This window comes from Echiichthys vipera, assembly GCF_963691815.1.
Source record: "Echiichthys vipera genome assembly, chromosome: X".
NCBI lineage: Eukaryota > Metazoa > Chordata > Actinopteri > Perciformes > Trachinidae > Echiichthys > Echiichthys vipera.
The window spans coordinates 15795408-15819759 of NC_139825.1; the positions used below are offsets into that span (position 1 = coordinate 15795408).

The following is a 24352-nucleotide window of genomic DNA, read 5'->3' on the forward strand; positions in this document are numbered from 1 at the left end:
AAGATTATTACTGTTGTTAGTATTATTTACAAACATATAAAACAGAGAGAAAAGCAACAAAACATCACATTGGAGAAGCTGCAACCAAAGGATGGTTGTAGCTTTTACTTGATTCATTAATTTATCATAATAGTTGCTACATTTTTCTGCTGATCGACTAATTCTCTGTGAATCTGGTTCAGCTGCTACAATTTCCCTCTCAACTCATTTGGCCCAGTTTTTATATTACTCCAGTCTGATTTGTGGATTTGACCTGCTGTATCTTTTGGGTAGGCCTGAAGGTTTAGCATCAACATCCTTTCTCTTTTGATCTTTTTCGACACGCTAACTGACCACAAAAAGCTAAATATTAGTCAACATTTGATGGCTTGTTGATTGTGTTTGCATGCAGTCAGGCAAGAAAAGAGATGTAATGTATCCTTTTCTAGGCACTGTTGTGCTGATAGCGTCCAACTGACAGAAAACGCACTGCAGCACGAGCAAGGACATCAGTTCAGCAGCTTTCACAGGGAAGCTCTCAGAGTCTACAAAACATCTCCTCTGACATCCCCGTCTAGGTGTAAAAATGTCTCTGAACACAAAAACATCATCAACTGGTATCACTTTTAGGAGACAGTACCCTATATGTTGTCATAAAAGAATAGGGGGACAATTTGTGATGACGCCCCTGGATGCCATTCTGATCAGAAATCCCTAATGACCATCCGAACTGTTTCTCTCTCTCCCTGGCCTGATCATGTAAGTATTGACATTGAGGATCCACCAAGGATTACATTTTAGGTTTGTCCTAATCTGTATGCATGTATCATTCATCATACTGTTCATCATCATTGAGGATCTTACTTTAACACATTATCAAAATATATTTAGACTTATATCAAAGAATGATTATTTTAACATATGAATATGTTATTATTTGATGTTATTGTGTCACTGAAACTTCCACAGGATTATTAACTAAGAGAAAGCTAACATTATGTGTTACTGTTTTCATTCACTGTTCAAATTCATACATTTGGTCTTTTGGTATGTCTATGACAACCAGTCCTCTTCTTTTGGAGACAAAGGAAGAGGGAGTTTCTTCCAGTTTAAGTGGGAAAATGAATGCATCTCATTGTTCAGGCCACACCTTTAGACTTAAAGATAGCAAGCTCAAGCTGTCTCTTCAGATTTCTAGAAGATTTCCTCAGACTTCTCACTTCTTCCTTCTTAGTCTTGTCTATTGTACAGTCTTTTATTTAGTTCAGTGTTTTATTTGATTATAAACATTTCATTTTTTATTAGTAAAACGTCGTTTTAGGATAGTGCTCGTGTTTTTGAGAACAAGCTTATTGTTATTCCGACCAGAGAAATTAAGCTTTAGTCAACAGCGAGAAGTTACCTTTTAAGTTTATTTCAAAGTCCAGTATTCACCAGGAGCTTGGAAGTGACCAACTGACTCTCTCATTCAACTAACTCAAAGCTGTCGAAGCTGAGGCATCCAGAAAGACTCCTTAAGGCTTAAATCTGAAGATTTAGGGCTCACAAAGAAAGTGACCCTTAGCGCTGAACATCCGTTGCCACGGTGAAGCGTCCCCTATCGCATGCCGCCCTGTTGGATAGCCCATCCACTCCTTGGCGCCCTCCTTCCTCTTGGATCCCCCTTCTACAAAGCTGAGTTGGTGAGATGACGTTGTTGGTACTTTAATGAGCGATCTGGTGAACACCAGCTATTTGATCTTAAATTTTACTTTCCATAAAGGTCTGATTAGAATTTGCATTTCCGAATCATAGCTTTTACCATGCCCATTCATTTTGTGTGTTATTCTTATGTGTGTCATTTCATGTTATAATCTATCATGTATATTATGTATATAAATATATTCATATTTTGTAGTAAAAACCCCAAAACCCCAGCTGTTGTCTATGAGCTTTCATTCTGTTTTGCAAAGTTTTGAGGTCACTGTTTTACGAGAACAAACGTTTTCAGATTGAGATTGATAGAATTTGACTAATACATTTAATTGATAAAAGAAATTGTTCTTTTAATTATTGCAGGTGACTAGGTTTCCATCGGGCTTAGTCCACATTACCTGTCTATACGGTGGTGGTGCCCCCTTTTTAACGAGAAATAATTAATTTGGCTAATTAATAATTAATAAGGTTATTAATTAATGTATTATAATAAGTGTAGTTCTCTCTTTCTATCCTACACACTGTACTTTCTGCAGTTGATGATCCAGGCATACACACAGCACAGTGTAGTGTATAAATGAGAAACATCAACACCATGCTTCATGCCCATTGATGCGCCTGACAGCCTGTGAAAGAGGATCTTAGTTTAGAGAGGAGCACAGGATTATAGGATGCAGTACAGAATCCCATTTCATCAACCATCAAGAAGCAGAAGTCCTCCGGGCATGAACAACAGCAGTAATGTGGAAACTTAAAAGGAGCTCAAATGAGGCCTCCTGACTAAATGCAAGAACTGCCACAACCTGGACTAAACATACCAGTAGGTTCAGGAGGCTGTTAACAACCATAATTTAGTCAATGTGGGAGGAGACAAGTAGGCTCAGACGTTGTTGTAGTTGCAAGATGATGCAAACACAATAACATCACAAGCTTGAGATGACAGCCATGGTAGCAGTTCTGAGAGTCTGTATTGAGGCACGGCGATGCTTCAAGCTAAATACTATCATCATGCTAACATGATCACTATGACAATGCTAACATGCTGATGGCTAGCATGTATGATGTTTACTATGTTCTTCATCTTAGTTTAGAGATTTAGCATGCTAACATTTGCTAATTAGCACTAAACACACAGCTGAGGCTGATGGGAATGTCATTTTGCAGATATTTTGTCATAAAATTTAAAAATTGAAGGAGATGATGGAGCTAGAAGAAAAGTTAGGGAACCAGCAAAGTTGTTATAATTATCCTGAGGGGGAACACGGATGACTGAACACTAAAAAACACGAATGATGCATGACTTAAAATTAGGATCACCAAAAATTCAGCAGGATGAACGACTTCTGAATCATGGATGTCTGCAAAATATTTCATAGCAATCAATTCAATTGGTGTTGAGGTTTCAGTTTGTGTAGTGGTAGACTGGATCGACATTGCCATTCCTGCAGCAGCACCACTAGCATGGCTACAAAAGAAGGGTGCTTGCTTTCATATACTTGTCAAGTAAATTAAACTAAATACTGTGGGATTCTCATAAAAAGGGACAACAATTAATATAATCTTGTCCAAGAGATGTAACGCTGACTTCATCACCAGACACAGGCTACAAAACTGTGCAGTATTATTAATCCCCTCTCACTGTACCACTAAATGCAAGTTCAGCAAGAAAACACAACTTTAGATGCAAAATGATATTTTCTCATTGACATCGTCCCAAATAGCTACAAAGAGGTTAAAAATATGTAATGTGCTACTATACCGCTTTGTATTTTTTGCAGTTAATCTTGTGCTCTCTCTATCCCTGTTTAATTACATCAGCAACTTAATCAAGACTATCTGAATAGTTAATAAAAGAGGTAATAGAGGAGAAACATAAGCATAAGATTGCTGTGATATTCCATTTTCAGGTCTGTTATGTGTAGATGTGTAATTTTGAACCTGTTAAACATCTATTGCAGCACACATCCAGGCAAGGACATAGTACATTGTGGAAGAGGAAAGCTGCATGGCAGTATGTGTGTGTGTGTGAGTACAGACAAGACATACTGCAGCGACACACCCCCCGATCAACCTCTACTGATGCCAAAAGGAAGTCCTCATTTGGCTCACACACTCACGAGTGTTCCAGTCATCATGTACTCCTAACGCCCCCAGGGAATAATGAAAGGACTGCACCACCTGATCTGTTCACACCCCTGCATCATAATCAGCCCAAGAACATACAACGCCAACATGGATCATTCACAAATCTAAAATATTTCTTAATCAATAAGAAAAACAGATGAATATCCATATGGGAGATGTCTGTAAAGCTGAATAAAGAGACTATGTTGCCTAAATGACAAGAAAATGAACAAAAAGTCAGGCTCGAGTGTAATCAATGTTCACCAAAGGCTGTAATGTGCAAAATTGAACAAAGAGATCATCAACCACCTTCCACTACAGTCAGTGAAGGAAATATTTTTGACTAAAAAGGTATCTAAACAAAAGGTTGTAATAGACTTGGCATAAATCCATTCCTATAAACACAGTGAGCTCTGCAGACTCTTATGTGGACCCTGTACTCCTGCTGGCTCAGCACATTCGAATATGCAAACACTCCCTCAGAGCTTTTACTGTAAAAGAGTTTGCTCCATCTAAAGTGAGTGACACACTGTAAAAAATGCCCCAGAAAGAAATACGGATAAAAATAAATGAAAATAGGTTAAATGTTAGATTAGAACAACTTATTTTCGATCTACTACCAGGAAAATACTCACCATGTATTAAACAAAATTCTAATATCAATCACTTTAATCCATATATCCAGATCATAAGCAGCCAATACAAAAGTGTCTCTACTGTTCTTTCTATAGTGCAAGAAATCCCCATCTCAACTTCTACGCTCACACACGTTTGTTTTATAATATGTAACATTATACTGCAGCACTACATGATCTGTGAAGGCATAAGGCATTATCGGCATGCTGTAAAAGTTTCACTCTTGCAGATTTGATACCAAGACTTTGTGCATTAAAATGAGAAGCGACTGGCAAAAAGCTAACACTGTCTGCTCTAATTACCCCTGAGCCATTTATCCTCTCTTCCTCTCTCTGCAGAGCTTTTTTTTTTCTTCCACATTCAGACAGGATGTGTGTAATGAGGCTATGTGCCTCTGTGATAACCTGGCACAAAGCAAAGCTCCAGTAACTGATAATGCTGTCTTGGACAGAAAGATGCAAAAATGCTGCTTACCTTGAAGAGAGATGTGCTGCTTTCTAAACAAGAAGTGGAAGCAGAGAACAGGGTCAGGTATGCAGGAAGGAAAAAAAACAAATCTTAACAATCTGCACTTTGGTTCATCCCACTTTCAAAAGACATCTCAAAACACCAGAGCTGGAAGATCCCAGTTCGACCTGCTGTCGCTGTAAAACTCACACTTTTCTTGGCTTAAGGTGATGCTGACGTGTACTCAGATGTGGCAGAGAGGAGAGGAAACACTCACATAGATTAACATTGTTCTAACACACGGAAAGCTGCAGAAGCATCACAGGCAGTGCAGTTTCACTGCTGTATTTCCCGGCACTGCTTGCTCATTGGCTGCGAAGCTACTCAATAAAAACCCTCCTTGCCATCAATTGGGTAGGAGGAGGAGTGGGGGTTACATTTTCTGTGGCGCACTAACAACCGTGCTCCTCCTCTTTTCTTTCTTGCTCTATCACTTTTTTCCCTCAGTACAGAGTGCAGGCAGCCAGGGAGTGCTGAGCTTTGAGAATTAGACGCAGGAGGGAAGGGAGGAAGAGAGCGAGGAGAGGGAGGAGAATCGATGAGTGGTGAGTAGAGAGGTGAAGATGGTAACCAGCAGCCTGCAGTAACTCTCACACTGCTTGGTTTTCCGTCCTGTGTCTCCCTGCTGCAGGAGCTCTGCAGGAACCTGAGTGCAGTGAGGTGTGAGGACCAGAGAGGATAGAAGGAGGAGGAGGAGGATGGGTGAGGGGGTGTTACCGTTCTGCTCGGGCTGGTTTTGCTGCAGTATAGAGGCAGGCAGAACACAGATGGGAAGTTTTTTTTCTTCTTTTTTTCCCCCAGCAGCAGTTGATGTAAAGCTCCAGCAGACTCAGCAGCATAAAAAGGCAACTAGTTCCTCCCTTCCTTGTTTACAGGCCTCTATCATGTAACTGGTGAATAATTTAAATGAGCAGAAGGTGGGATGAGCTGCAGGACTGATACATTTCACTGCTGCTGCCTCATTAGAGAGACAGAGATCACAGAGTTGACTAATTATAGAAAAAGTAAAGTCAAACTGCATGTTTATGCTGCCAGCAGACAACATTCAGATAAAGAACGGGACATTTGGCATGTCTTATGCAAATTCCTTTGAAGACTGGTCATGTCAGATGATAAAATCTAATTAAACATATATGTTGGGAAAATGTTTTTCTTTTTCAATTTTCTTCCCACTTGACTTCGGTGCTTCAGTTCAATTAAACAGACTGAATGAAGTCTCATTCTGCTGTCTGAAATCAATAGACAACCTGACTCCATACACTGGACAGCTGGAGAGAGCTGCAACACACTGCAGGTTTCTCCAGGGAAATCCATACAGTATGTGGCAGGTTTGTGGGATGAACTATCAACTACTGTACTGTAGCATAAGAATACAAAATCAAATGATTTCTGTGAAGGCAGGTGAATATGAGATCTCAGGGAATGTCATGAGAAAGAATGCCTTATACTATACATGCTAACTATACACAATAGCTTCACCTCCTCATGCCACGTTAATTTGCCCAAGTCTTAGCCAAATGAAAAGTGTCCTCTCGGCCAGTCTATCCAGCTGATTTAGCAGTGTAACATTTGTTAATGAAAAGCAATGACAGGACAGTGGTGTGGGTGCCAGTTTCACCATTATATATATTAAACCTTCTGGGAACATTGCCAAAATCTCTGCAGCAAATAACAGTCAGGCTCCCTCCAAGGAGGACACTTTTTTTTGGCCTTGTCATCAAAGCAGCCAGTGCTCAGTGCATTACCAACCATATGAGTCAGAGATGCAGCATCACTAAAGCATTGTGCCTTTTACAAACTTCCCATCTCGCTTATTTACTTCCCGGGGGTTGGGGAGAGTGGACAACACAGCGATAAATCATAATTGATGAAACAGAGGGATAATTCAGCATAGAGATTGGTGTGCCTGAAGGTAAACCAGGAAGTTTCAACTATAAAAGGAAAATGCAAGTTGGACTGAAACAAGACTGACTAACAAAGGGCCCTGCTAGCTGCTCACAATGACAATGTTTATCATGTTTACCATCTGTGAGAAATAACAAAAGATTGACCTAACTTTTTTTGTAACTCTTTATTTATCTATGATGTAAATCCCATAACAGTCAAGCTGTGAATGACTGCTGGGGGGATTGTGGGAAGGAGTCACAGGGGGTTTGCAAATGGTGACATTCGGTGGTCGTAAACACTGATAACATCCACTGGGGTCATAAACATTGGGTAGTGTGTTTTGGTTACTTTGATGTCCTTGTGTCTGTAAGGAGCTTTGATGTTACTGTATAAATGTTGAAGTGACTTGGAGACAGGCAGAGATGGTTGGAGACCCGGCTGTTGGTATGATGTCTCTCCTGTATGCATGCAGTATTTAGTAAAGACATGATTTGAGAAACACTGAGGACTCGAGAGAATTTCTTTCACATTTGGCGACGAGGATGGGATGGACGTTCTGCTGATCAGGCCTGAGTCCTGACTGAAGGTTAAACCGGTAAGGAAAAATTCCGCTCCACCAAGGAGGACAGGATCCCGCCTGATGTCAGGAATGGGTGCTGGACAGCAGACGCTCCATCCATTTTAAACGTGAGTACAGTGTTTTTTAAATCATATCGTGTGTAATTTTGAAGACAAGCTTCATTTACTTGTGTGGTTTTTGAAGCTCAAAAGAAGGGGTGTAAACCTAGGCGACAGTTCGAGAACCTGTGTGTGGTCTGCTGTCATGATATTCTGTAATTCCTGTGAGGTTTGAATATAAGGTCCGACGAGTCTATTTGTAGAGGTCGGACCGTCTTCATATGTCCTTTGTGGTTTTGAAGACTAGTTTCATTTTCTGTGTGATTTTGAGGCTCTGAGAAGGCTAGATAACCTAGGTGACAGTTCGTGACAATGTGGTCTGCTGTCTGATATTCTATAAATCCTGTAGGGTTGAATATCGAGGTCCGATGTGTCCCTTTTGGAGGTCGCGACCGTCTTCATATTTTCTGTGTAATTTTATTTTGTAGACTAGTTTAATAAAAATATATATATGCACTTAAAGGTATATAAGTGATGTCTTAAAATATACATAAAAGAGTATAATGTGCTGTGTGAGGTTGGTGCGACCTAACAAATGAGAGAAGTGTTTTGAAAAATACACAAGCATTTAGGGAGAAAATTAAGGATTTCTGAATCAATTATTTAAAGGAGTAGAAATTTTTTAAATGCAAATATAATTTGCGTGAGTGTAGGGATTCCCAACTACAATAAAATGGGCGTATGAATGTGGTAAGAAAAATAAACTTTGTGGTAACTCTTTCAGTGTCTAAATATCCAGTTTGGATATTAAAGGGTGCGAAGCTGTCGTACAAACCTGGCTGAAAGATTATCCAAAGTTAGTGTATGTGTGATAAGATCTAACCATCTTTGTATGGGAAGATCAGCGTGTGTGAAATAGTCTGAGTGATTGATAAGCCCATTGAAAGTGAAAAGCACATCCGTTTAAGTGAATCAATAGACAACATGAGTAACAACACTGGAAAACTCAAGTCAGTATCTGATCCTCTTACGGGTCCTTCTAAATCAATGGCAGAGAAATGGGGTAAAAGTGTTGTTGAAAATGTTCCACTGTGGCACCATTTGACTGAAAAAGTTTTTCCTATAATAGGCACATTGAGCACTGATTGTTTGAAAAGGTGTAGAGTGTTGTCAGAAGAGAAAAAGCGAAAGAAGTAAGAAAAACTATAGACTGGCATGCATTTGAAAAACGGGAAAGAGAAGCAGCTTTTAGGGAAGCTAAGTCTGTTGCAGGTTTAATGTTAAAACAGGAAATAGGAGAAGAAGGTGATACAAAGAAAGAAAAACAAAGACGTAGGGCCAAAGAATGGAATATGCCTCCCCCATATGGTGCCCCCATGTCTGCAGCCCGTCCTTCCTCAGAGACAAAAAAACAAGGACAATCACCTGAAGCTGACTACCCCCAAAAGGGTGCCGAAGGGGAGAAGGAGGAGAAACCAGAGCTGTACCCTGATCTGTCAAATCTTTCAACACCGAGGAGTGACAACAAACAGACTGGAATTACCAATCAACTAGTTAACACCACCTCTCCCAGAAATGCACCTTCTTTCAATTACTGGCTCAGGGGTCACAAAGACAAAGGACACCACCAGATGCCTATGCTGACGTTTCCAAATCCACAGCCACGGCCAACAGATGAAGAGGCACAGGCTCACTGGGAGCCAGAAGTGTTGGTTTACAGGCCATGGCAACCGGATGAACTGAAGGAGGTTGCAGGAGAACTGCCGGATCCTCAAAGGACTGGAGGTGAGAAATGGGTGGCGGCAATGCAACAGCTGTTAACAATGTATAATCCAACTCTGCAGGAGGTAGAAGCTGAGTGTCTGAGGTGCTTTAAGCTCAAATGGGCCAACATCCGACCGGCCAACTGGTCTTCATCCCCATCTGTTGGATTAATGTGCTTCAATGACATGATGACCAGACTGGCTGAAGCTGTCCGTGCTGCTTTCCCCTTAAGAGTGTGTTGGCCTGAGATCCACAACACAAAACAAAAGGAGGGTGAGTTAGCAGCTGACTATCGCACTTGCATGGAATCTGTTTTCGCAGCTCACTCCGGCATCGACGCAGACACTGAGGTATACAATGATTTGCTGAAAACAGCTTTGATTAATAGACTTCATCCCAGCCTCAAGGATCGTGTCATGGCTACATGTATTGGATGGGAGACTGGGACCATAGCGAATGTTTGGACACATGTTCTACACGCCGAACGAAATAAGGTAGATTTGGACTCTAAACAGACACAAGAACTTCAGACTGCTCAACTGATGTATTACCAGCAGGGTGGGGCATATAATCCTGAAAAGAAATGGAAGCCGCACCAACCCAACATCAGAGGGAGGCGTAGACTGGGTCCAAGCCAGGATTTCCAGGAGCACACCAACAGCCGAGACGGATACAAGATACAGTGCTACAATTGCGGGGGCCATGGGCATCTGTCATATGATTGTCCTACAATGACATCCAACCAGCGAGGAGGAGAAAATCCAGGGGAATCATGGCCACACGCACCACCAAGAGGTCTCGCTGTGCAGTCTCTGGGGCTACAGGTAGCGCAACCATAGGTAAAAGTGGAGGCAGGTCAGAGCATACAACACATAGACACCTATACACATGTAGACACTGTTGAGAATAGTGACAAACCAGTTGTCACATATCAACAATATGTACACTTAACACAAGACTCTAAAACACCCCCTACATTGCTGTTAAACATACAAGGTATTAATGTGACATTCCTTGTAGATTCGGGAGCACAGGTCTCTGTAATCCAATCTAAATTACTCCCTGAGGCACCCAAAACAAGTAAATTCTTAAAGACAATAGGAGCTTCAGGGGTTCCAGATTTTGAGCCATTGTCTGAGCCACTGACTGTATGTTTTGGAGATTACAGAGGTTAGCACCAATTCCTTCTCTCTGATGTATGTCCTGTTAATTTGTTAGCATGTGACCTTATGTGTGGTCTAGGCATTGATGTACATTGTGATTCTACAGGAATCAAGGTGACATGTGCCACAGCTGGTCTATATCCTCTTCCTGGGAGTGATCATCAATATTCTTGGGACCTGCTAAATTTAAAGGATATAGACAAGCTGTTGTCCCTGATACCACAGATTACAGAGACACCTAAGTATCTGCAGTGTGTGTCACATTTCTCACAAAAATCTAAGAAGATACCTGGAATGTGGGAGGGTATAAGGATGCAATAGGTATAGATACAGTTTTTGTGGGTTTAGAGTTTGCAGCTGCGTCAGTAAGTCTGTCTGAAACTCAGTTGACCTTGGTTTCAATGCCTGGGTCTGTGCCTCACATTCCACTGAAAAAAAATAAAAATAAAAATCTGATGTTGCATGGACCAAATTGGGACCCTGGGTTAAGGCAGCTTTACTGACGACAGATTGACAAAATAGACCAAATGGTAGTTTTTACTCCCCGTCAATGAAAATCACATCTTATCGTGTAAACATGAAAGCAGAAGTCAATCCAAAAATTCACACATACACAAATGAGGTGACACTAATGACATTAACTACTGAAGAGGAAGCATTGGTTTCAACAAGTACCTGGGAAATTGTGGGCTCAAAATAAATTTGATTTTGGAAATGTGAAAGGAGCAATTCCTGTTACTGTTCAGCCAAAATCTGTTTTCAGACCATGCAAAAGACAATATCCACGTAGCCCAGAATCTGTTGAAGGCATAGATCCTGTCATTCTGTCTCTCATAAAACAAGGTGCCATTGTGAATATACCTCCCATTTTACCTGAAGATGCATCATAGATGTCACAGGTTTGAGTTTCTGGGGATTGATTTTAGAAAATGCAATATTGATGCATCACTGTAAATCCTGACTCATTATTCTGGGTTTTCTTTTTTGCTTTCACTCTCAATGGTATTTGAATTTTTGGAATTTAATGGTATAGTTTTCTGGGAAAACCTGGTTTAAAAAACTTCCATAGTGATGGAGAAGTTTTCAGAAACATACATCTTGTTTTTGCAAATTGAAGCATTAGATATAACAATAATAATAAGGATAATATTATTAATAATGATAATACGTGGGTCCTGACTGCATCCATAGGAACTGGATGGGTTTTAAAATAAAAAATAAAAAAATAGATGAAATTCTATTGCCACTTATGGATTATTTTATGTTTTTGTGGAGATCTCCCAAACCCTGTATAAAGAAACTTGGCCAATGACTGACTTTTTAGACTGTGAGTGCTGAGGCAAACAGCCTGTACCGACTTAAAATGACCTAACTGATCGAGCTCTGATTGTTTCTTTTTAATTTTTGCATGATAATTGTATGTCAGTAGTTTTATGTCGATTAACAAACACTAACATCTGACACCCATTCTTGTGTGGTTTCTCCTGGAGTTTGTGACGGCGAGCAGAAACAACGACCAGCGGAACACGTACTCCAGAGAGACCCTACTACAGCTCGGACTCCATCCTCTACACGCCTTCGCTGTAGACTCGCTACCGAAGGAATTACTGCGGAGTAACTCAACCAGCCATGACAAGTCCACACACAAGAACAATAAGGTAACCAGAAGGGGGAAGAGAAAGAGCGGAATCAGGGCCAGGCTCAAACGGGAGACTTGTAAACAACGGCCGCTTCCATCTATCGTCCTAGCTAATGTTAGATCCCTCCGGAACAAAACGGACGAGCTACAAGCTAACGTTAACCACATGCATGAGTACAGGACTGCCTCGGTTCTTGCTTTCACTGAGACGTGGTTAAATAAGAACGACGATGACCATGCCCTGCACGTTGATGGCTTCAGCCCCCCTCTAAGACTTGATCGAGACAGTGAGCTCACCGGTAAACAACATGGCGGCGGCGTGTGTCTGTATGTAAACACGTGCTGGTGCTCAACGATCGTCGTGAGGGAGAAACTGTGCACCCCGGACATTGAGCTTCTGGCTGTCTCCCTTCGTCCTTTCTACCTACCCAGAGAGTTTCCTCAGCTCTTTGTCATCCTGGTTTACATCGACCCCAGAGCCAACGCAGTCACAGCCACTGAACACATCACAGACTCCTTAAACAAACTGGACCACATTTCACCGGACTCTCCCAAATTCATCTTGGGTGATTTCAACCACTGCTCCCTGGACAAATCATTAAAAGGTAATCAACAGTATATCACATGCCACACACGCCAGGAGAAGACACTGGACAAGTGCTATGGTTCAGTACCCGACGCATACAGATCTGTCGCCCTCCCCCCTCTGGGCTCTGCTGATCACCATGCCATCCTGCTTGCTCCGGCTTACATCTCTGTCATGAGAAGGGTGAAGAAAGTTGTCAAGAACATCAAGCAGTGGACCAACGAAAGCATCATCACACTCCAAGGATGCTTTGAATACACTGACTGGGACAACCTCCTGGCCCCCTCTGATGACATTAATGAACATGTGGACACTGTGTCATCGTACATTTCCTTCTGTGTGGACAACATCATCCCCTCCAGAACGGTCACTATCTACCCCAACAACAAACCCTGGATCACCAAAGAACTCAAGGAGATCCTCAACAAGAAGAAAAGGGTCTTCTTCACCGGCTCTGAAATGGAGAAAAAGGAGGTCAACAGAGAGGTCAAACATGCCATAAAAACTGCCAAGCTGGAGTACAAGAACAAAGTGGAGGAGTGCTTCACGCAGGGTAACCTCCGCTCAGCCTGGCAGCACAGTCCCCCAGCAATGGAAACACTCTACAGTTATCCCCATCCCCAAGAAGAGCGCCGTCAAATGTCTGAATGACCTCCGGCCAGTGGCCCTCGCCTCTCTTGTGATGAAGGCCATGGAGAGGATCATAAAACAACACATCATCAGGGAAACCCACTCCCAGATGGACCCGCTCCAATTCGCTTATCGAGCTGGCAGGGGCGTCGATGATGCAAAAACATTCATAATAGACACTGTTCACAAACACCTGGAGCGCCCCAACACCGCAGCCAGACTCCTGTTTGCAGACTTCTCCTCTGCATTTAACACCATGCAGCCCCACATCCTGGCTGACAAACTCTCAGCCCTCTTTCATCTGGACCAACTGCTAATCCTGTGGATACTGGACTTCCTGACCAACCGTTCACAGAGAGTCCTGGTCAACAGCACCTTCTCCGACCTCCAACACACCTCAACCGGCTCCCCTCAGGGCTGTGTGCTCTCACCTCTGCTCTTCATCCTCAGCCTAACTGTCATCTGGTGAAGTACGCTGACGACACCGTCCTCCTGTCCCTGCTGTCAGGCCCATCTCTGCACCACGGACCAGCTCTTCAGGAGTTTGTGGAGTGGTGTGACAGCTCCTGCCTGGAGCTGAATGTCAACAAAACCAAAGACATGGTGGTGACCTTCTCCAACAAGCAGAGGGAACTGGCTGCATCAGCAAACACTGTGATCCACGGGAAGCCTGTTGAAGCAGTTGAGGAGTACAGGTACCTGGGCACCATCTTCGACAGCCTGCTGAAATTCTCCTCCAACACAGAGGAGATTCTCAGGAAATGTCAGCAGCGGAAATATCTCCTTAGGAAGCTCAATTCCTTTGGAGTCAGCAAGAACATCCTCCTGACCTTTTACTACTCCTTCATCGAGAGCATCATCACATTCTCCATCACATGCTGGTTCTACTCCACCAGCCTCCAGAACAGAAACCGCCTGCAGAGCGTAGCCACGGTCTGCTCTAAGATCATTGGACTTCCTGTTAGAACTCTGTCGACCATCCACGAGCAGCAGACACTCAGGTTAGCTGGTCGGATCATGCAGGACCCCTCTCACGCTCTCTTCTCAGCGTTTGAGTGGCTCCCCTCAGGACGCCGTCTTCGCTGTCCCTGCTGCAGGACACAGAGGAGAAGAGCAACCTTCATCCCCAGGGCTGTCCAGCTCCTCAACTCCTGACCCCTCTGACCATCCCCCTCCCCACTCTTGACACCCTCCCCTGGACACTTCGTTTATAATGTTACTCCGGTCTGTTGCACTACTCCACTTACTTATTTATTCTGTTATTATGTTCACACCGGACTTATTCTGTTACTATGTTCTTACTGGTCCACTTGATTCTGTTAGTTATGTTAATTTATGGTATTAATGCACTACTCCACTTTATTCTGTCTATCAGGTCTTATATTGTATTCATCATAGCACTATGGTCACTATTTTTCTTTATTTTTCAGTATTCATCTGTTACACAGAGCTAGCATATATTTAGACTGCTGTTTTCCTGCCATGCACCACTATCACTTTATTATCTAGCTTATAGTTATGTATTATATTTATACTCTATTACTGCACTATAGTTCTGTTTACGTCTGCTCATTACACACATGTATCATGTCTGACCTCATCTGAAGCCGATCACTGTCCACTTATATCTTTTCTGCACTACAGTTCTGTTCATACCTGTTTCAACAGTCTACTGCATGTTTACATTGTTTACATCATATACACCCGTTCACATGTCTGCTTACATCTGATACACACATGTCTTTCTACATCTCACGCCGACGATGCTCTCTGTATCTAACCTGTACTAACACACTAACATCCTGACACTTGTTCTACCTGTACTAACACACTAACATCCTGGCACTTACTCTTCTTTTACACTTTATTCTTGTGTTAGGTTAAAATGTTTTGTATAATTGTCGTTATTTGCTGCTCTGTGTGCCCTGAATTGCCCTCCGGGGACAAATAAAGTTTTTTGAATTGAATTGAATTGAATGAATTGTATTTTCAAAGTGTGCATGTTCTGCATGATACTCATGTCACACTAATGTTTTATGTCAGCCTGAAGCGCTGTACTGTCTTAATTTTTGGGCCTTTGATCCTACAGCTGAAGATGGAGAACCATTCTTGGATGGAAATGTTTAACAGTGGATCAAAACCATGGGATGCATTGTTTGATACATAGTGTCTAATGATGATTCTGTTTTTCTTTATAGATGGTTCTGCAAGGAATCCATCTAACTGCTCTTTCTGTGTTTGCCTTTGAACCAAACTGCCAAATAACTCGTCTGCTAAAGCGACAGAGTTATTTGTATTAATCTGTGGTTTTCTTTCTGGGCGCAACAGATGATACAGTGTCAGAGTCACAATATGCTTTAATATTGTCCATAAGTTTCACGCTCTGGGAACAACTGTGACATTCTCACTTCTACAGGAAACCCTTGTCCTTAACCTTTTGTCTCCAACACTTTTACCTGTTTACAGTTAAAAGAGTTCACGCTGACTATAACAACTCAGTTTTCACAGGGCAACGCCATTGCAGATGATGGTGCTAAAGAAATGAGACAGTGGTAAAGACTGGTTTCCAACGGTTTGAAAGAGAGAAGAAAATGGCATCCATGGCATCGAATGAGGCAAAATAAAGCAAAGAAACCTATGTAGTGGCTCAGATGAAGAAACGGTGTAAATAGAATTGTGTTTGTTTTTATGTTTTTCGTTGTTTGTATTTTTCCTTGTCATATTCGGAGAGTTAAAAGTGAACCTCTACTAATGTTTGTAGTGTGTAGTCAAAGAAAGAGTTAGTTGATGATATTGTGTTATTTCCAAAAAATTATTTGACACTCTGTGTCAAAAGGGGGGAATGTGAGAAATAACAAAAGATTGACCTAACTTTTTTTGTAACTCTTTATTTATCTATGATGTAAATCCCATAACAGTCAAGCTGTGAATGACTGCTGGGGGGATTGTGGGAAGGAGTCACAGGGGGTTTGCAAATGGTGACATTCGGTGGTCGTAAACACTGATAACATCCACTGGGGTCATAAACATTGGGTAGTGTGTTTTGGTTACTTTGATGTCCTTGTGTCTGTGAGGAGCTTTGATGTTACTGTATAAATGTTGAAGTGACTTGGAGACCGGCAGAGATGGTTGGAGACCCGGCTGTTGGTATGATGTCTCTCCTGTATGCATGCAGTATTTAGTAAAGACATGATTTGAGAAACACTGAGGACTCCAGAGAATTTCTTTCACACATCTTACTTTAGTGAGTCTATGGTTAACATGCCAACATTGGGTAATGGGCGCTAAACCAAACAAAACAGCTGAGGACAGTTTTCAGGTATTTGGTCATAAACCAAAGTATTGGACACATCTGCTCTGACAATGGCACTGGATGAAAAGTCCAGTGGATTATGGCAAGCGGTTTTAACACTTTAAAGCTAGACTGGATATGTATTGCAGATATCTGTGATTCAATTCTAAATATCCACAATTACATATTTGTAGATATCTAGAAATAACATTCTGGTTGTCTATATGTTAGTATTATAGATATTTAAAATGAAATTACAAATACTAGTGTGTGTGAGTGTGTGAGTGTGTGAGTGTGTGCGTGTGCGTGTGCGTGTGCGTGTGCATGTGCGTGTGTGTGTGTGTGTGTGTGTGTGTGTGTGTGTGTGTGTGTGTGTGTGTGAATGGGACAAAGAGGAGAGAAGGAGGAGGGCTGTCGGTCTTGGACCTGCAGAAAAATATGTGAACATTTAAGTTTCAGGTTATGTGTGTGTAATCTGTTCAAATACAGATATAGTTAACAGAGTGTCCAGAAGAGGCTGAAGACGAGATCCAGCAGGAGACATTATTTTTGACAATTTCAACCAAAAAAAGGATTGGGCTGAAGCAGCTTGCTTTTATTAGCCCATCCTAACATCACAGTTCTAACTGTTTAAACACAACATATTTACTTAGTTTCCATGTTTGATTATAAGTATATTTACTTATACTTAAATAAATGAAAATATTTACTTACTTAATATACATTTAAACATATTATACATATAAATATATATATGTATATATATACACATACACATACATACTCACAAAGCAAAAATCTATATCTGCAAAATCAAAATACATATTTGCTTAAATAAGGTTTACTTTTCTTCTAATTTCCGTGTATACAATAATCAAAATGAATAACATTTCCCTTTTTGTTTTTATTTATTTATTTCTCTTTTCCAATTATAATATTTATAAATATGCATTAATTATTTCAAATTTCAAGGTCTTTTTAAATATTGGTCGTGTTATAATTACTTTCAGTTTGTCATTCAACATTTTTACACCAATAACGGACACGCATCTTTGTCTAATGTTAGTTCTTGCTTTTCTTATTTCAAATCGAAGCAGTCCTCTTAAATTATAGCAATTGTTTCTTAATTTAAATAAAGATTGTCGGAGAGTAAGCCTACTTTTGTTATGGCTACAATATATTAGTCGCTGAATTAATTATGAATTAACTCGACTCGTTAAAATTTAGGATTTATTTTACCTCGAAGTAAGGGCACCACACCAAAATAAGACAGGATGTTTATTAAACTTTGGTGAAGGTTTAATACCTGTTAGTAAATTAAAGTAATTGAGTGTTTAAATTTTATCAGTCTCGTCTTGAACGCGTTAATTTGTACCACAGCCTTATCAGTGACCAACACTTTCTGCACAGAACGGAAGATTCTCACAACGACATAAGGTTATAAACATTTATTTGACTACATAACAAGGAGAATACAGGATAGTGCGACATTGAATAGACAAGTGAAAAAAAAGGTTAAATGTGGATATAAGAAGCTTGAGACCAGAGTGCTTCTGACATACGGGCTGACATATAATATTACTGGCGGACCGAAACTGGTTCTAATTAAACTGTCAACAGAACTCGGATCAGAATTTAACTGTCACCAACGTGACCAACCAAGAGTTGAATTAAAAGGCCAAAATTACTTTGCCGTTGATATTACAGTTGTCCTGACGTCTTACAGTACCGATGCAGATTCGTAGGTCCGCGTAAGGGTGTTTGGCGGACTTTAGTTCTGGTTCTGTAGACTGGGTCAGCTGCGTGGTTGGTGCGGCGGGCCCGTCTGCTCCGTCCTGACTTGAATTCAGCTCTTCAGGTGGCTGCGGCCCTGCACGTGGCTTGCCTCTGGAGGTTGTTTGTGGGTTGACAAAAATTCCGACTGGTTCTAAACTAGAGTTTGATGCAATTTGTCGGCCAGACAGAAAGGAAAAGACGGCACGAGGGGTTTTACTATACTTAGGAAAATTAAAACCGTGTCGTAGAAACTTATAAAGTTGCGTGTTAAAAATAGATTAATAAACGAAAATACTTAAGTAAGAAAACAACGTCTCTTGCTAACTTTGGGTTAACAAAGTTAGACAAAAGTACAAAGGGAACGAAGAGGGGAGAAAAGATAAGTGCAGGAGGTGAAGTAACAGAGGGGGGTCAGAGGTGCAGAGGTGCAGGAGCAAGTTTCAGAGTGAGAGAGAGATCAAGAGAGTGCAGTCTCTTCCTTTTTTACTCAGGAAAGGAGGGGTCTGGGTTCAACCCATCCCTTTGGCTCTGAGCGAATCAACTGCTTTTTACGCCGGAATTCTAATTCTGAGATTAAACTATCTTTGGTTGATTTTCCATTATTAAGCTTTCTGATATCCAATTTAACCAAAATCTTTAGGCAGACAGTTTTAACAGATACAGATACTACACATCATCACATTCTCCTGGATATAGTGACAGGTCTATTATTAAAACACAAATTATTTCAGGAATTAGACAGAGACTTTGCACTTCTGAAACCACATAAACATAATCACAACAAGATACAAATAATGCATATACTGTTACACACTTGCAAGAATGTCTTTAAACAGCCAGTTGCGATGAAACATCGAACTTTAACTGTTTCCAAACATCTACACAAAGTTCTGTTTCTTAGATTTTATTAATGAAAGTCCATCCGTCTCACAGAGACAGCTCCTCCAGTTCGACATGCGGTCAGATTTGACGTTGATTTAGGTTAAAAGGGGGGTCCTGAGACCTGGAGTTCTAGGTTTTGTTACCCCAGGAGGGTCCGAGGTTGTAAACCCCACCTTATCTCTTATCCAAACAAGCATACAAATGTCTTATCTACGGTTGTCTTCCTGCGACGCTGAGCAGACAGCCAGACACAAAAACTCCTTGAACAGCATTTTCCTAATGAGGTCCTACAACCTGTAGGAAGATCTTTTTTACAGCTCTGAATTAGATTACAAGTATTTTTAGCTTGACTATATCCATAAATTTTAAAACATTAGATTTTATGAAAAGCTCCTTAGTAGAGTCATGGTATCCCATTTTATTGATTAGCCTTATTGCCTTTTTTGTAACTTAATAATTGGATCTATGTTCGTTGCATATGCATTTCCCCACATTTCTGAACAGTAAGGTATGGGAGCACAAGTGAGGAATAAATTATATTAAATTCAATTCAATTTTATTCATAGTGCCAAATACTAACAAAATTTATCTCAGGACACAGACTAGGTATAGACCACACTCTATGACTTATTTATGATAAACATAGACTCAACCATTCCCCTGTAGAGTACGGTGGCAACAAAAACCTTCCCTATTACAGGCAGGAACGTCAGACAGACCCAGCTCTGTGGAGGACGGCCATCTGTCTTGACCGGTTGGGGAGGAAGAAAAGGAGAGAGAAAGAGAGAAAAGACGGACAGATGGACACAGAGAGACAAAGACAGACACAAAGACAGAGACAGACACACTTCCAGTAACTATAATAATATCTATAGTAATGTGAATATGACTTATATGTTATGTCAGTTAATACAGCAGAATAGTAGAAACAAAGACAGCTAAGGTTATAGATTAGAATAGTAGCAGGAAGCGTCATGCAGGACCACGGCAGCAGGCACCACCACGATCATCAGAGACCTGCGAGACGACAAAGCACAAACAACTCCGGGGAAGAAGTTGGTGTGTAATATGCATTGATGAGACATGAATGCAGTGGGGAACCTTCAGGGCCTTCTACGCCTTCAGAGAAGGCCTAAATAAATAAGAAATAATAATAAATTCAATAATAATAATAATAATGAAGTATTCAATAAAAAAAAATATATATTTTTTTTTTATTTCTATCGCATTTAATTTAATACAATATATTAATACATTTTCTCTCATCTTTGTTCTAAAATTAAGCTTTCTGTCAAGTTCATGTCCTGAAAACCTGTTATCCAATCATAATCGTCTGTCTCTATTAAGGCCAGGTTAGCTGGCTCATTCATTGGTTAGGACTTCACGAATCCCGGGGAAGGCCAAGCTATATGTTTTGGTGTGGTGAGTGACACGCAAATCGACCAATCACGGTTTGATTTCAAGAGGGCGGGAATTAAACAAAAGATCGAAGGCCTTCATGAAGTCCAAGCAGCGAATCTATGCAGAGTGGTGAGAGCGGTTGATTTAAATGGCGGAAGACGAGAGTGACGTTGTGGCTAGCTTGATAGCATCGCCTTTTTCAAGGCGGGCCTTCACAGAAAAACTTGAAATAATAAAAAACAGAAGACCAACTCCAGAGCTGGAATTAAAAGAAAAGGTTAAGAAAGTGGAAAGGCATTTCAAGACCGAAAATTATCAGCGGTATCCATGGATGACTGGCTGTAAAGAAACAAACATCCACCTGGGTCAGCGGCGGATTTGTCAGCCTTACAAATCTGACAAAGTCAGCCCATCGACATCAAGATTCTGCGGCACACCTGCAAGCGATGGTCAATTTGAAAACTTTTGGGGACACAAGAATTGATCTTCAGCTAGATGAGCAGCGCCGGAATCATACAACGGCCCACAACAACAAGGTCAGGCAGAACAGAGAAATCCTGAAACGTCTCATCAATGTCGTCACATTTCTTGGAAAGCAAGAGCTGGCATTTCGAGGACATGATGACAGTAAAGATTCTGAAAACAAGGGGAACTACTTGGAGCTTCTGGAGTTTTTGGCGGGGTATAACAGCCCTCTGCGCTGTCATCTGGATTCGGCCACTGTTTTCATCGGCACCTCCAGCAAAATTCAGAATGACCTGATTCAATCGGTGGCAGATGTAATGACCGAAGCAATGAGGGAGGAGGTGAGGAAAACGCCTTTTGTCTCCGTTATGGTAGACGAGACAACTGACGTAAGTAACTCTGCTCAGATGTCATATGTCTTGCGTTACACCACTGACGGTGGTGTCAAGGAGCGCTTTTTCCAGTTTGGTGATGTCAGTGGTGATAAGCGCGCAGAGGCCATAGCTCGTCAAGTTTTGGAGTTTCTGGAGGACTGTGCCTGCACCAATAAAGTAATTGCCCAGTGTTACGATGGAGCTGCAGTCATGGCCTCTGGACTGAATGGGGTGCAAGCTAAAATAAAGGAAAAAATTCCACAAGCTCTCTTTGTTAACTGTTATGCGATTTCTCTGAATCTCATCATGTCTCAAAGTGCTGCCAAAATCAAAGAGTGCAAAAAAAATTTCTCCCACCTAAGTGGCCTCGCAGCCTTCTTTACAAGGTCAGCCAAACGCACGAAACTCCTGGATGAAATATGCCAGCGAAGACTGCCCAGAGTGACTCCAACACGGTGGAACTTCTCATCACGTTTGGTTTGCACTGTGTATGAGCGGAGAGAAGAACTCTTGGAGCTCTTTGAATTCATTGTTGACAACCACAATGATTTTGATGCTGATGCTGTACACAGCGCTGATGGATACACTGCACTGCTGACGGACTTCGAGTTCTGCTTTCTCCTCGCCACATTCAACTCCGTGTTTGCCTACTCCGACGTGCTCTTTGGGATCTTGCAGAATAAGGAGTGTGACATGCAGTTCTGTTTGTCCAGCATCGAGGACTTTTGCAGCACCACAGAGAGAGAAAAGGCAAAATTTGACTCCATCTATGAGGACACTGTGCGCGAAGTCGGGGTTCCCAGCGGGCGCAGGGCACGGAGAGTCGGAGATGTGCGCGCAGCGTACCAGCGGCTGCACAGTGAAATCCTGGACAACATCCTCACTCAGCTGAGGAACAGGTTCAAGGATCATGAAAAACTCATGTTACTTGCCCTTCTGGACCCCAAGAAGTTTACCTCACACAGAGAAAACTTCCCCAGCTCTGAGTTCCAGAGCCTCACGGAAAGCTACGGGCTGCATTTTGACCTCCCCAGGCTCAAGACTGAACTGACGGTCATGTACAACATGGCAAACTTTGAGGCAAGGAGCCCAGCAGACCTGCTGCACTTTCTGACTCTTAAAGAGCTGACTGAGAGCATGCCGCACCTCACCTGCCTGGTGCTGACCATCCCCGTGTCCACCTCCTCCGTGGAGCGGTCTTTCTCGGCTCTGAAGCGCATCAAGACGCACGCTAGGAACAGTACTGGACAGGACCGCCTGGGAGCTTTGGCACTGATGTCCATAGAGAAAGGACTTCTTTTGGAGCTCAAATCAAAGGACAAACTTTATGACGCCGCCATCGCCCACTTCACAAAGAGAGACCGACGAATGGACTTCGTGTTTATTTAAGGTAGGCCTCTGTTATAATACACCTTGATTATTATTTCAAGGGATTAAGATTACTGGCCAAGTGGACATTTGGGAATTTGTATTTATTGCGGAGGTTGTCCCAGCGCAAATTGCCTTGAATTCAGTATGTGATCAATCAATCAATCAATCAATCAATGTATCAAACGTATCATAAGTGTGTGGTTGGATTTTTCAGAGGGTTTTTATTCTCTTCATATTCACTTGTCTGTCCCTTTCCCTGTGGAGAATTAAGGAGGTATAGTAGTAAAAATTGTGACTTCAATTTATTTGACATCGGTATTCATTGCGCTATGCGTAATTGCGCATGGAGAGGCATTTGCACTTCATTGCAACTTTAAAAAAAAAAGTCTTTGTATTACAAGCTTTGTGTAACTTTTGAAATTGTATTGTAGATTGATAATGCTAATGAATTTATGTGTGAATGATTTGTCATGCGCCGTGATTTCATAGCGCTGTCCAAGGTGATGAAATGAGCCTCTGTGTCCGCAGCGTCACGGGGTGACATTCTGGGTGACCTTTTATATTTCCAGATTTTCCGAAGTTAATGTTGAGAATGTTTCTTGTTGCGGAGAATGTTATTGACGTTATGGTATATTTGTTTACATCCTTGTCATCGTTAATTAAATTTGCACTTGTTAAACCCTTTTAATTCGTTGTACTGTTGCTTTTTTCCGCGATGATTTTTTTTCTTCTCGGCGGTGAGGTGAAGGCCCAGCTGTAGTGCTCACGGTTCACCACTGCATGAATGATACAGACAGAGAAGAGAGAAGCTCAGAGTATCAGGAAAAGTATTATCCCCCGGCAGACTAGGCCTATAGCAGCATAATTAAGCAGAACAAAATCAGCTTAAAAATAACAACATAGCTGAGGGCTCTTAAGACCTAGCTGTAAGCTTTATCAAAATGGAAAGTTTTAAGTTTACTCTTAAATATGGGGACAGTGTCTGTATTTCGAATAACACTTGGGAGTTGGCTCCACAGGACTCTAGGAACGACGAGTAGCTCTGCATTCTCAGAGCGCAGCGATCTAGTCGGGTAATACGGTACTATGAGCTCTTTAAGATATGACGGAGCCTGACCAATAAGAGCTTTGTAGGTAAGGAGAAGGATTTTAAATTATATTAGTATAATAGTTTTATAAAGTATACCAATTGTTTTAGATATTTTACTCTTGATGTATTGAATATGTGGTTTCCAGCTAATCTGTTGATCAAAAATAACCCCCAAAAATCTTGTCTCGTAGACCCTCTCTATGTTGATCCCGTTCCAGTACAATTTCAAATTAGAATTTGTCCTAATGGGCCCAAAAATCATAAATTTATTTTTTTTTCTCATTCAATGATAGCTTGTTTAAATAAAAAACATTTTTAATTAAAGTCAATTCAGTTTCAACCTGTTGTGTTAACTGATTTATATTATACCCTGAACAAAACAATTTGGTATCATCTGCAAAAATCACCAGCTTCAAAATTTTAGATATTTTGCAAATATCGTTTAAGTAAATGTAGTCCTGTGGCCCTTATTT

General features: G+C 41.3%; 2 protein-coding genes across 2 annotated transcripts in view; one reads left to right on the forward strand and one right to left on the reverse strand.

Moving 5' to 3' along the window:
• Positions 1-5006, reverse strand: part of LOC310965162 (synaptotagmin-2-like) — a 39784-nt gene extending 34778 nt beyond the window's left edge. Inside the window, exon 1 of the mRNA XM_083938604.1 lies at positions 4909-5006. The gene's annotated coding sequence lies outside the window, so the exon portion shown is untranslated. The remainder of the gene's footprint in view (positions 1-4908) is intronic.
• Positions 5007-21025: 16019 nt separating this feature from the next.
• LOC310965780 (zinc finger MYM-type protein 1-like) lies at positions 21026-22807 on the forward strand (the record flags this gene model as incomplete). The annotated part of the gene is made up of 1 exon (XM_083939533.1): positions 21026-22807. The coding sequence occupies one exon, from the start codon at positions 21026-21028 to the stop codon at positions 22805-22807; it is 1782 nt and encodes a 593-aa protein (XP_083795659.1).
• Between the last annotated feature and the right edge of the window lie 1545 nt (positions 22808-24352).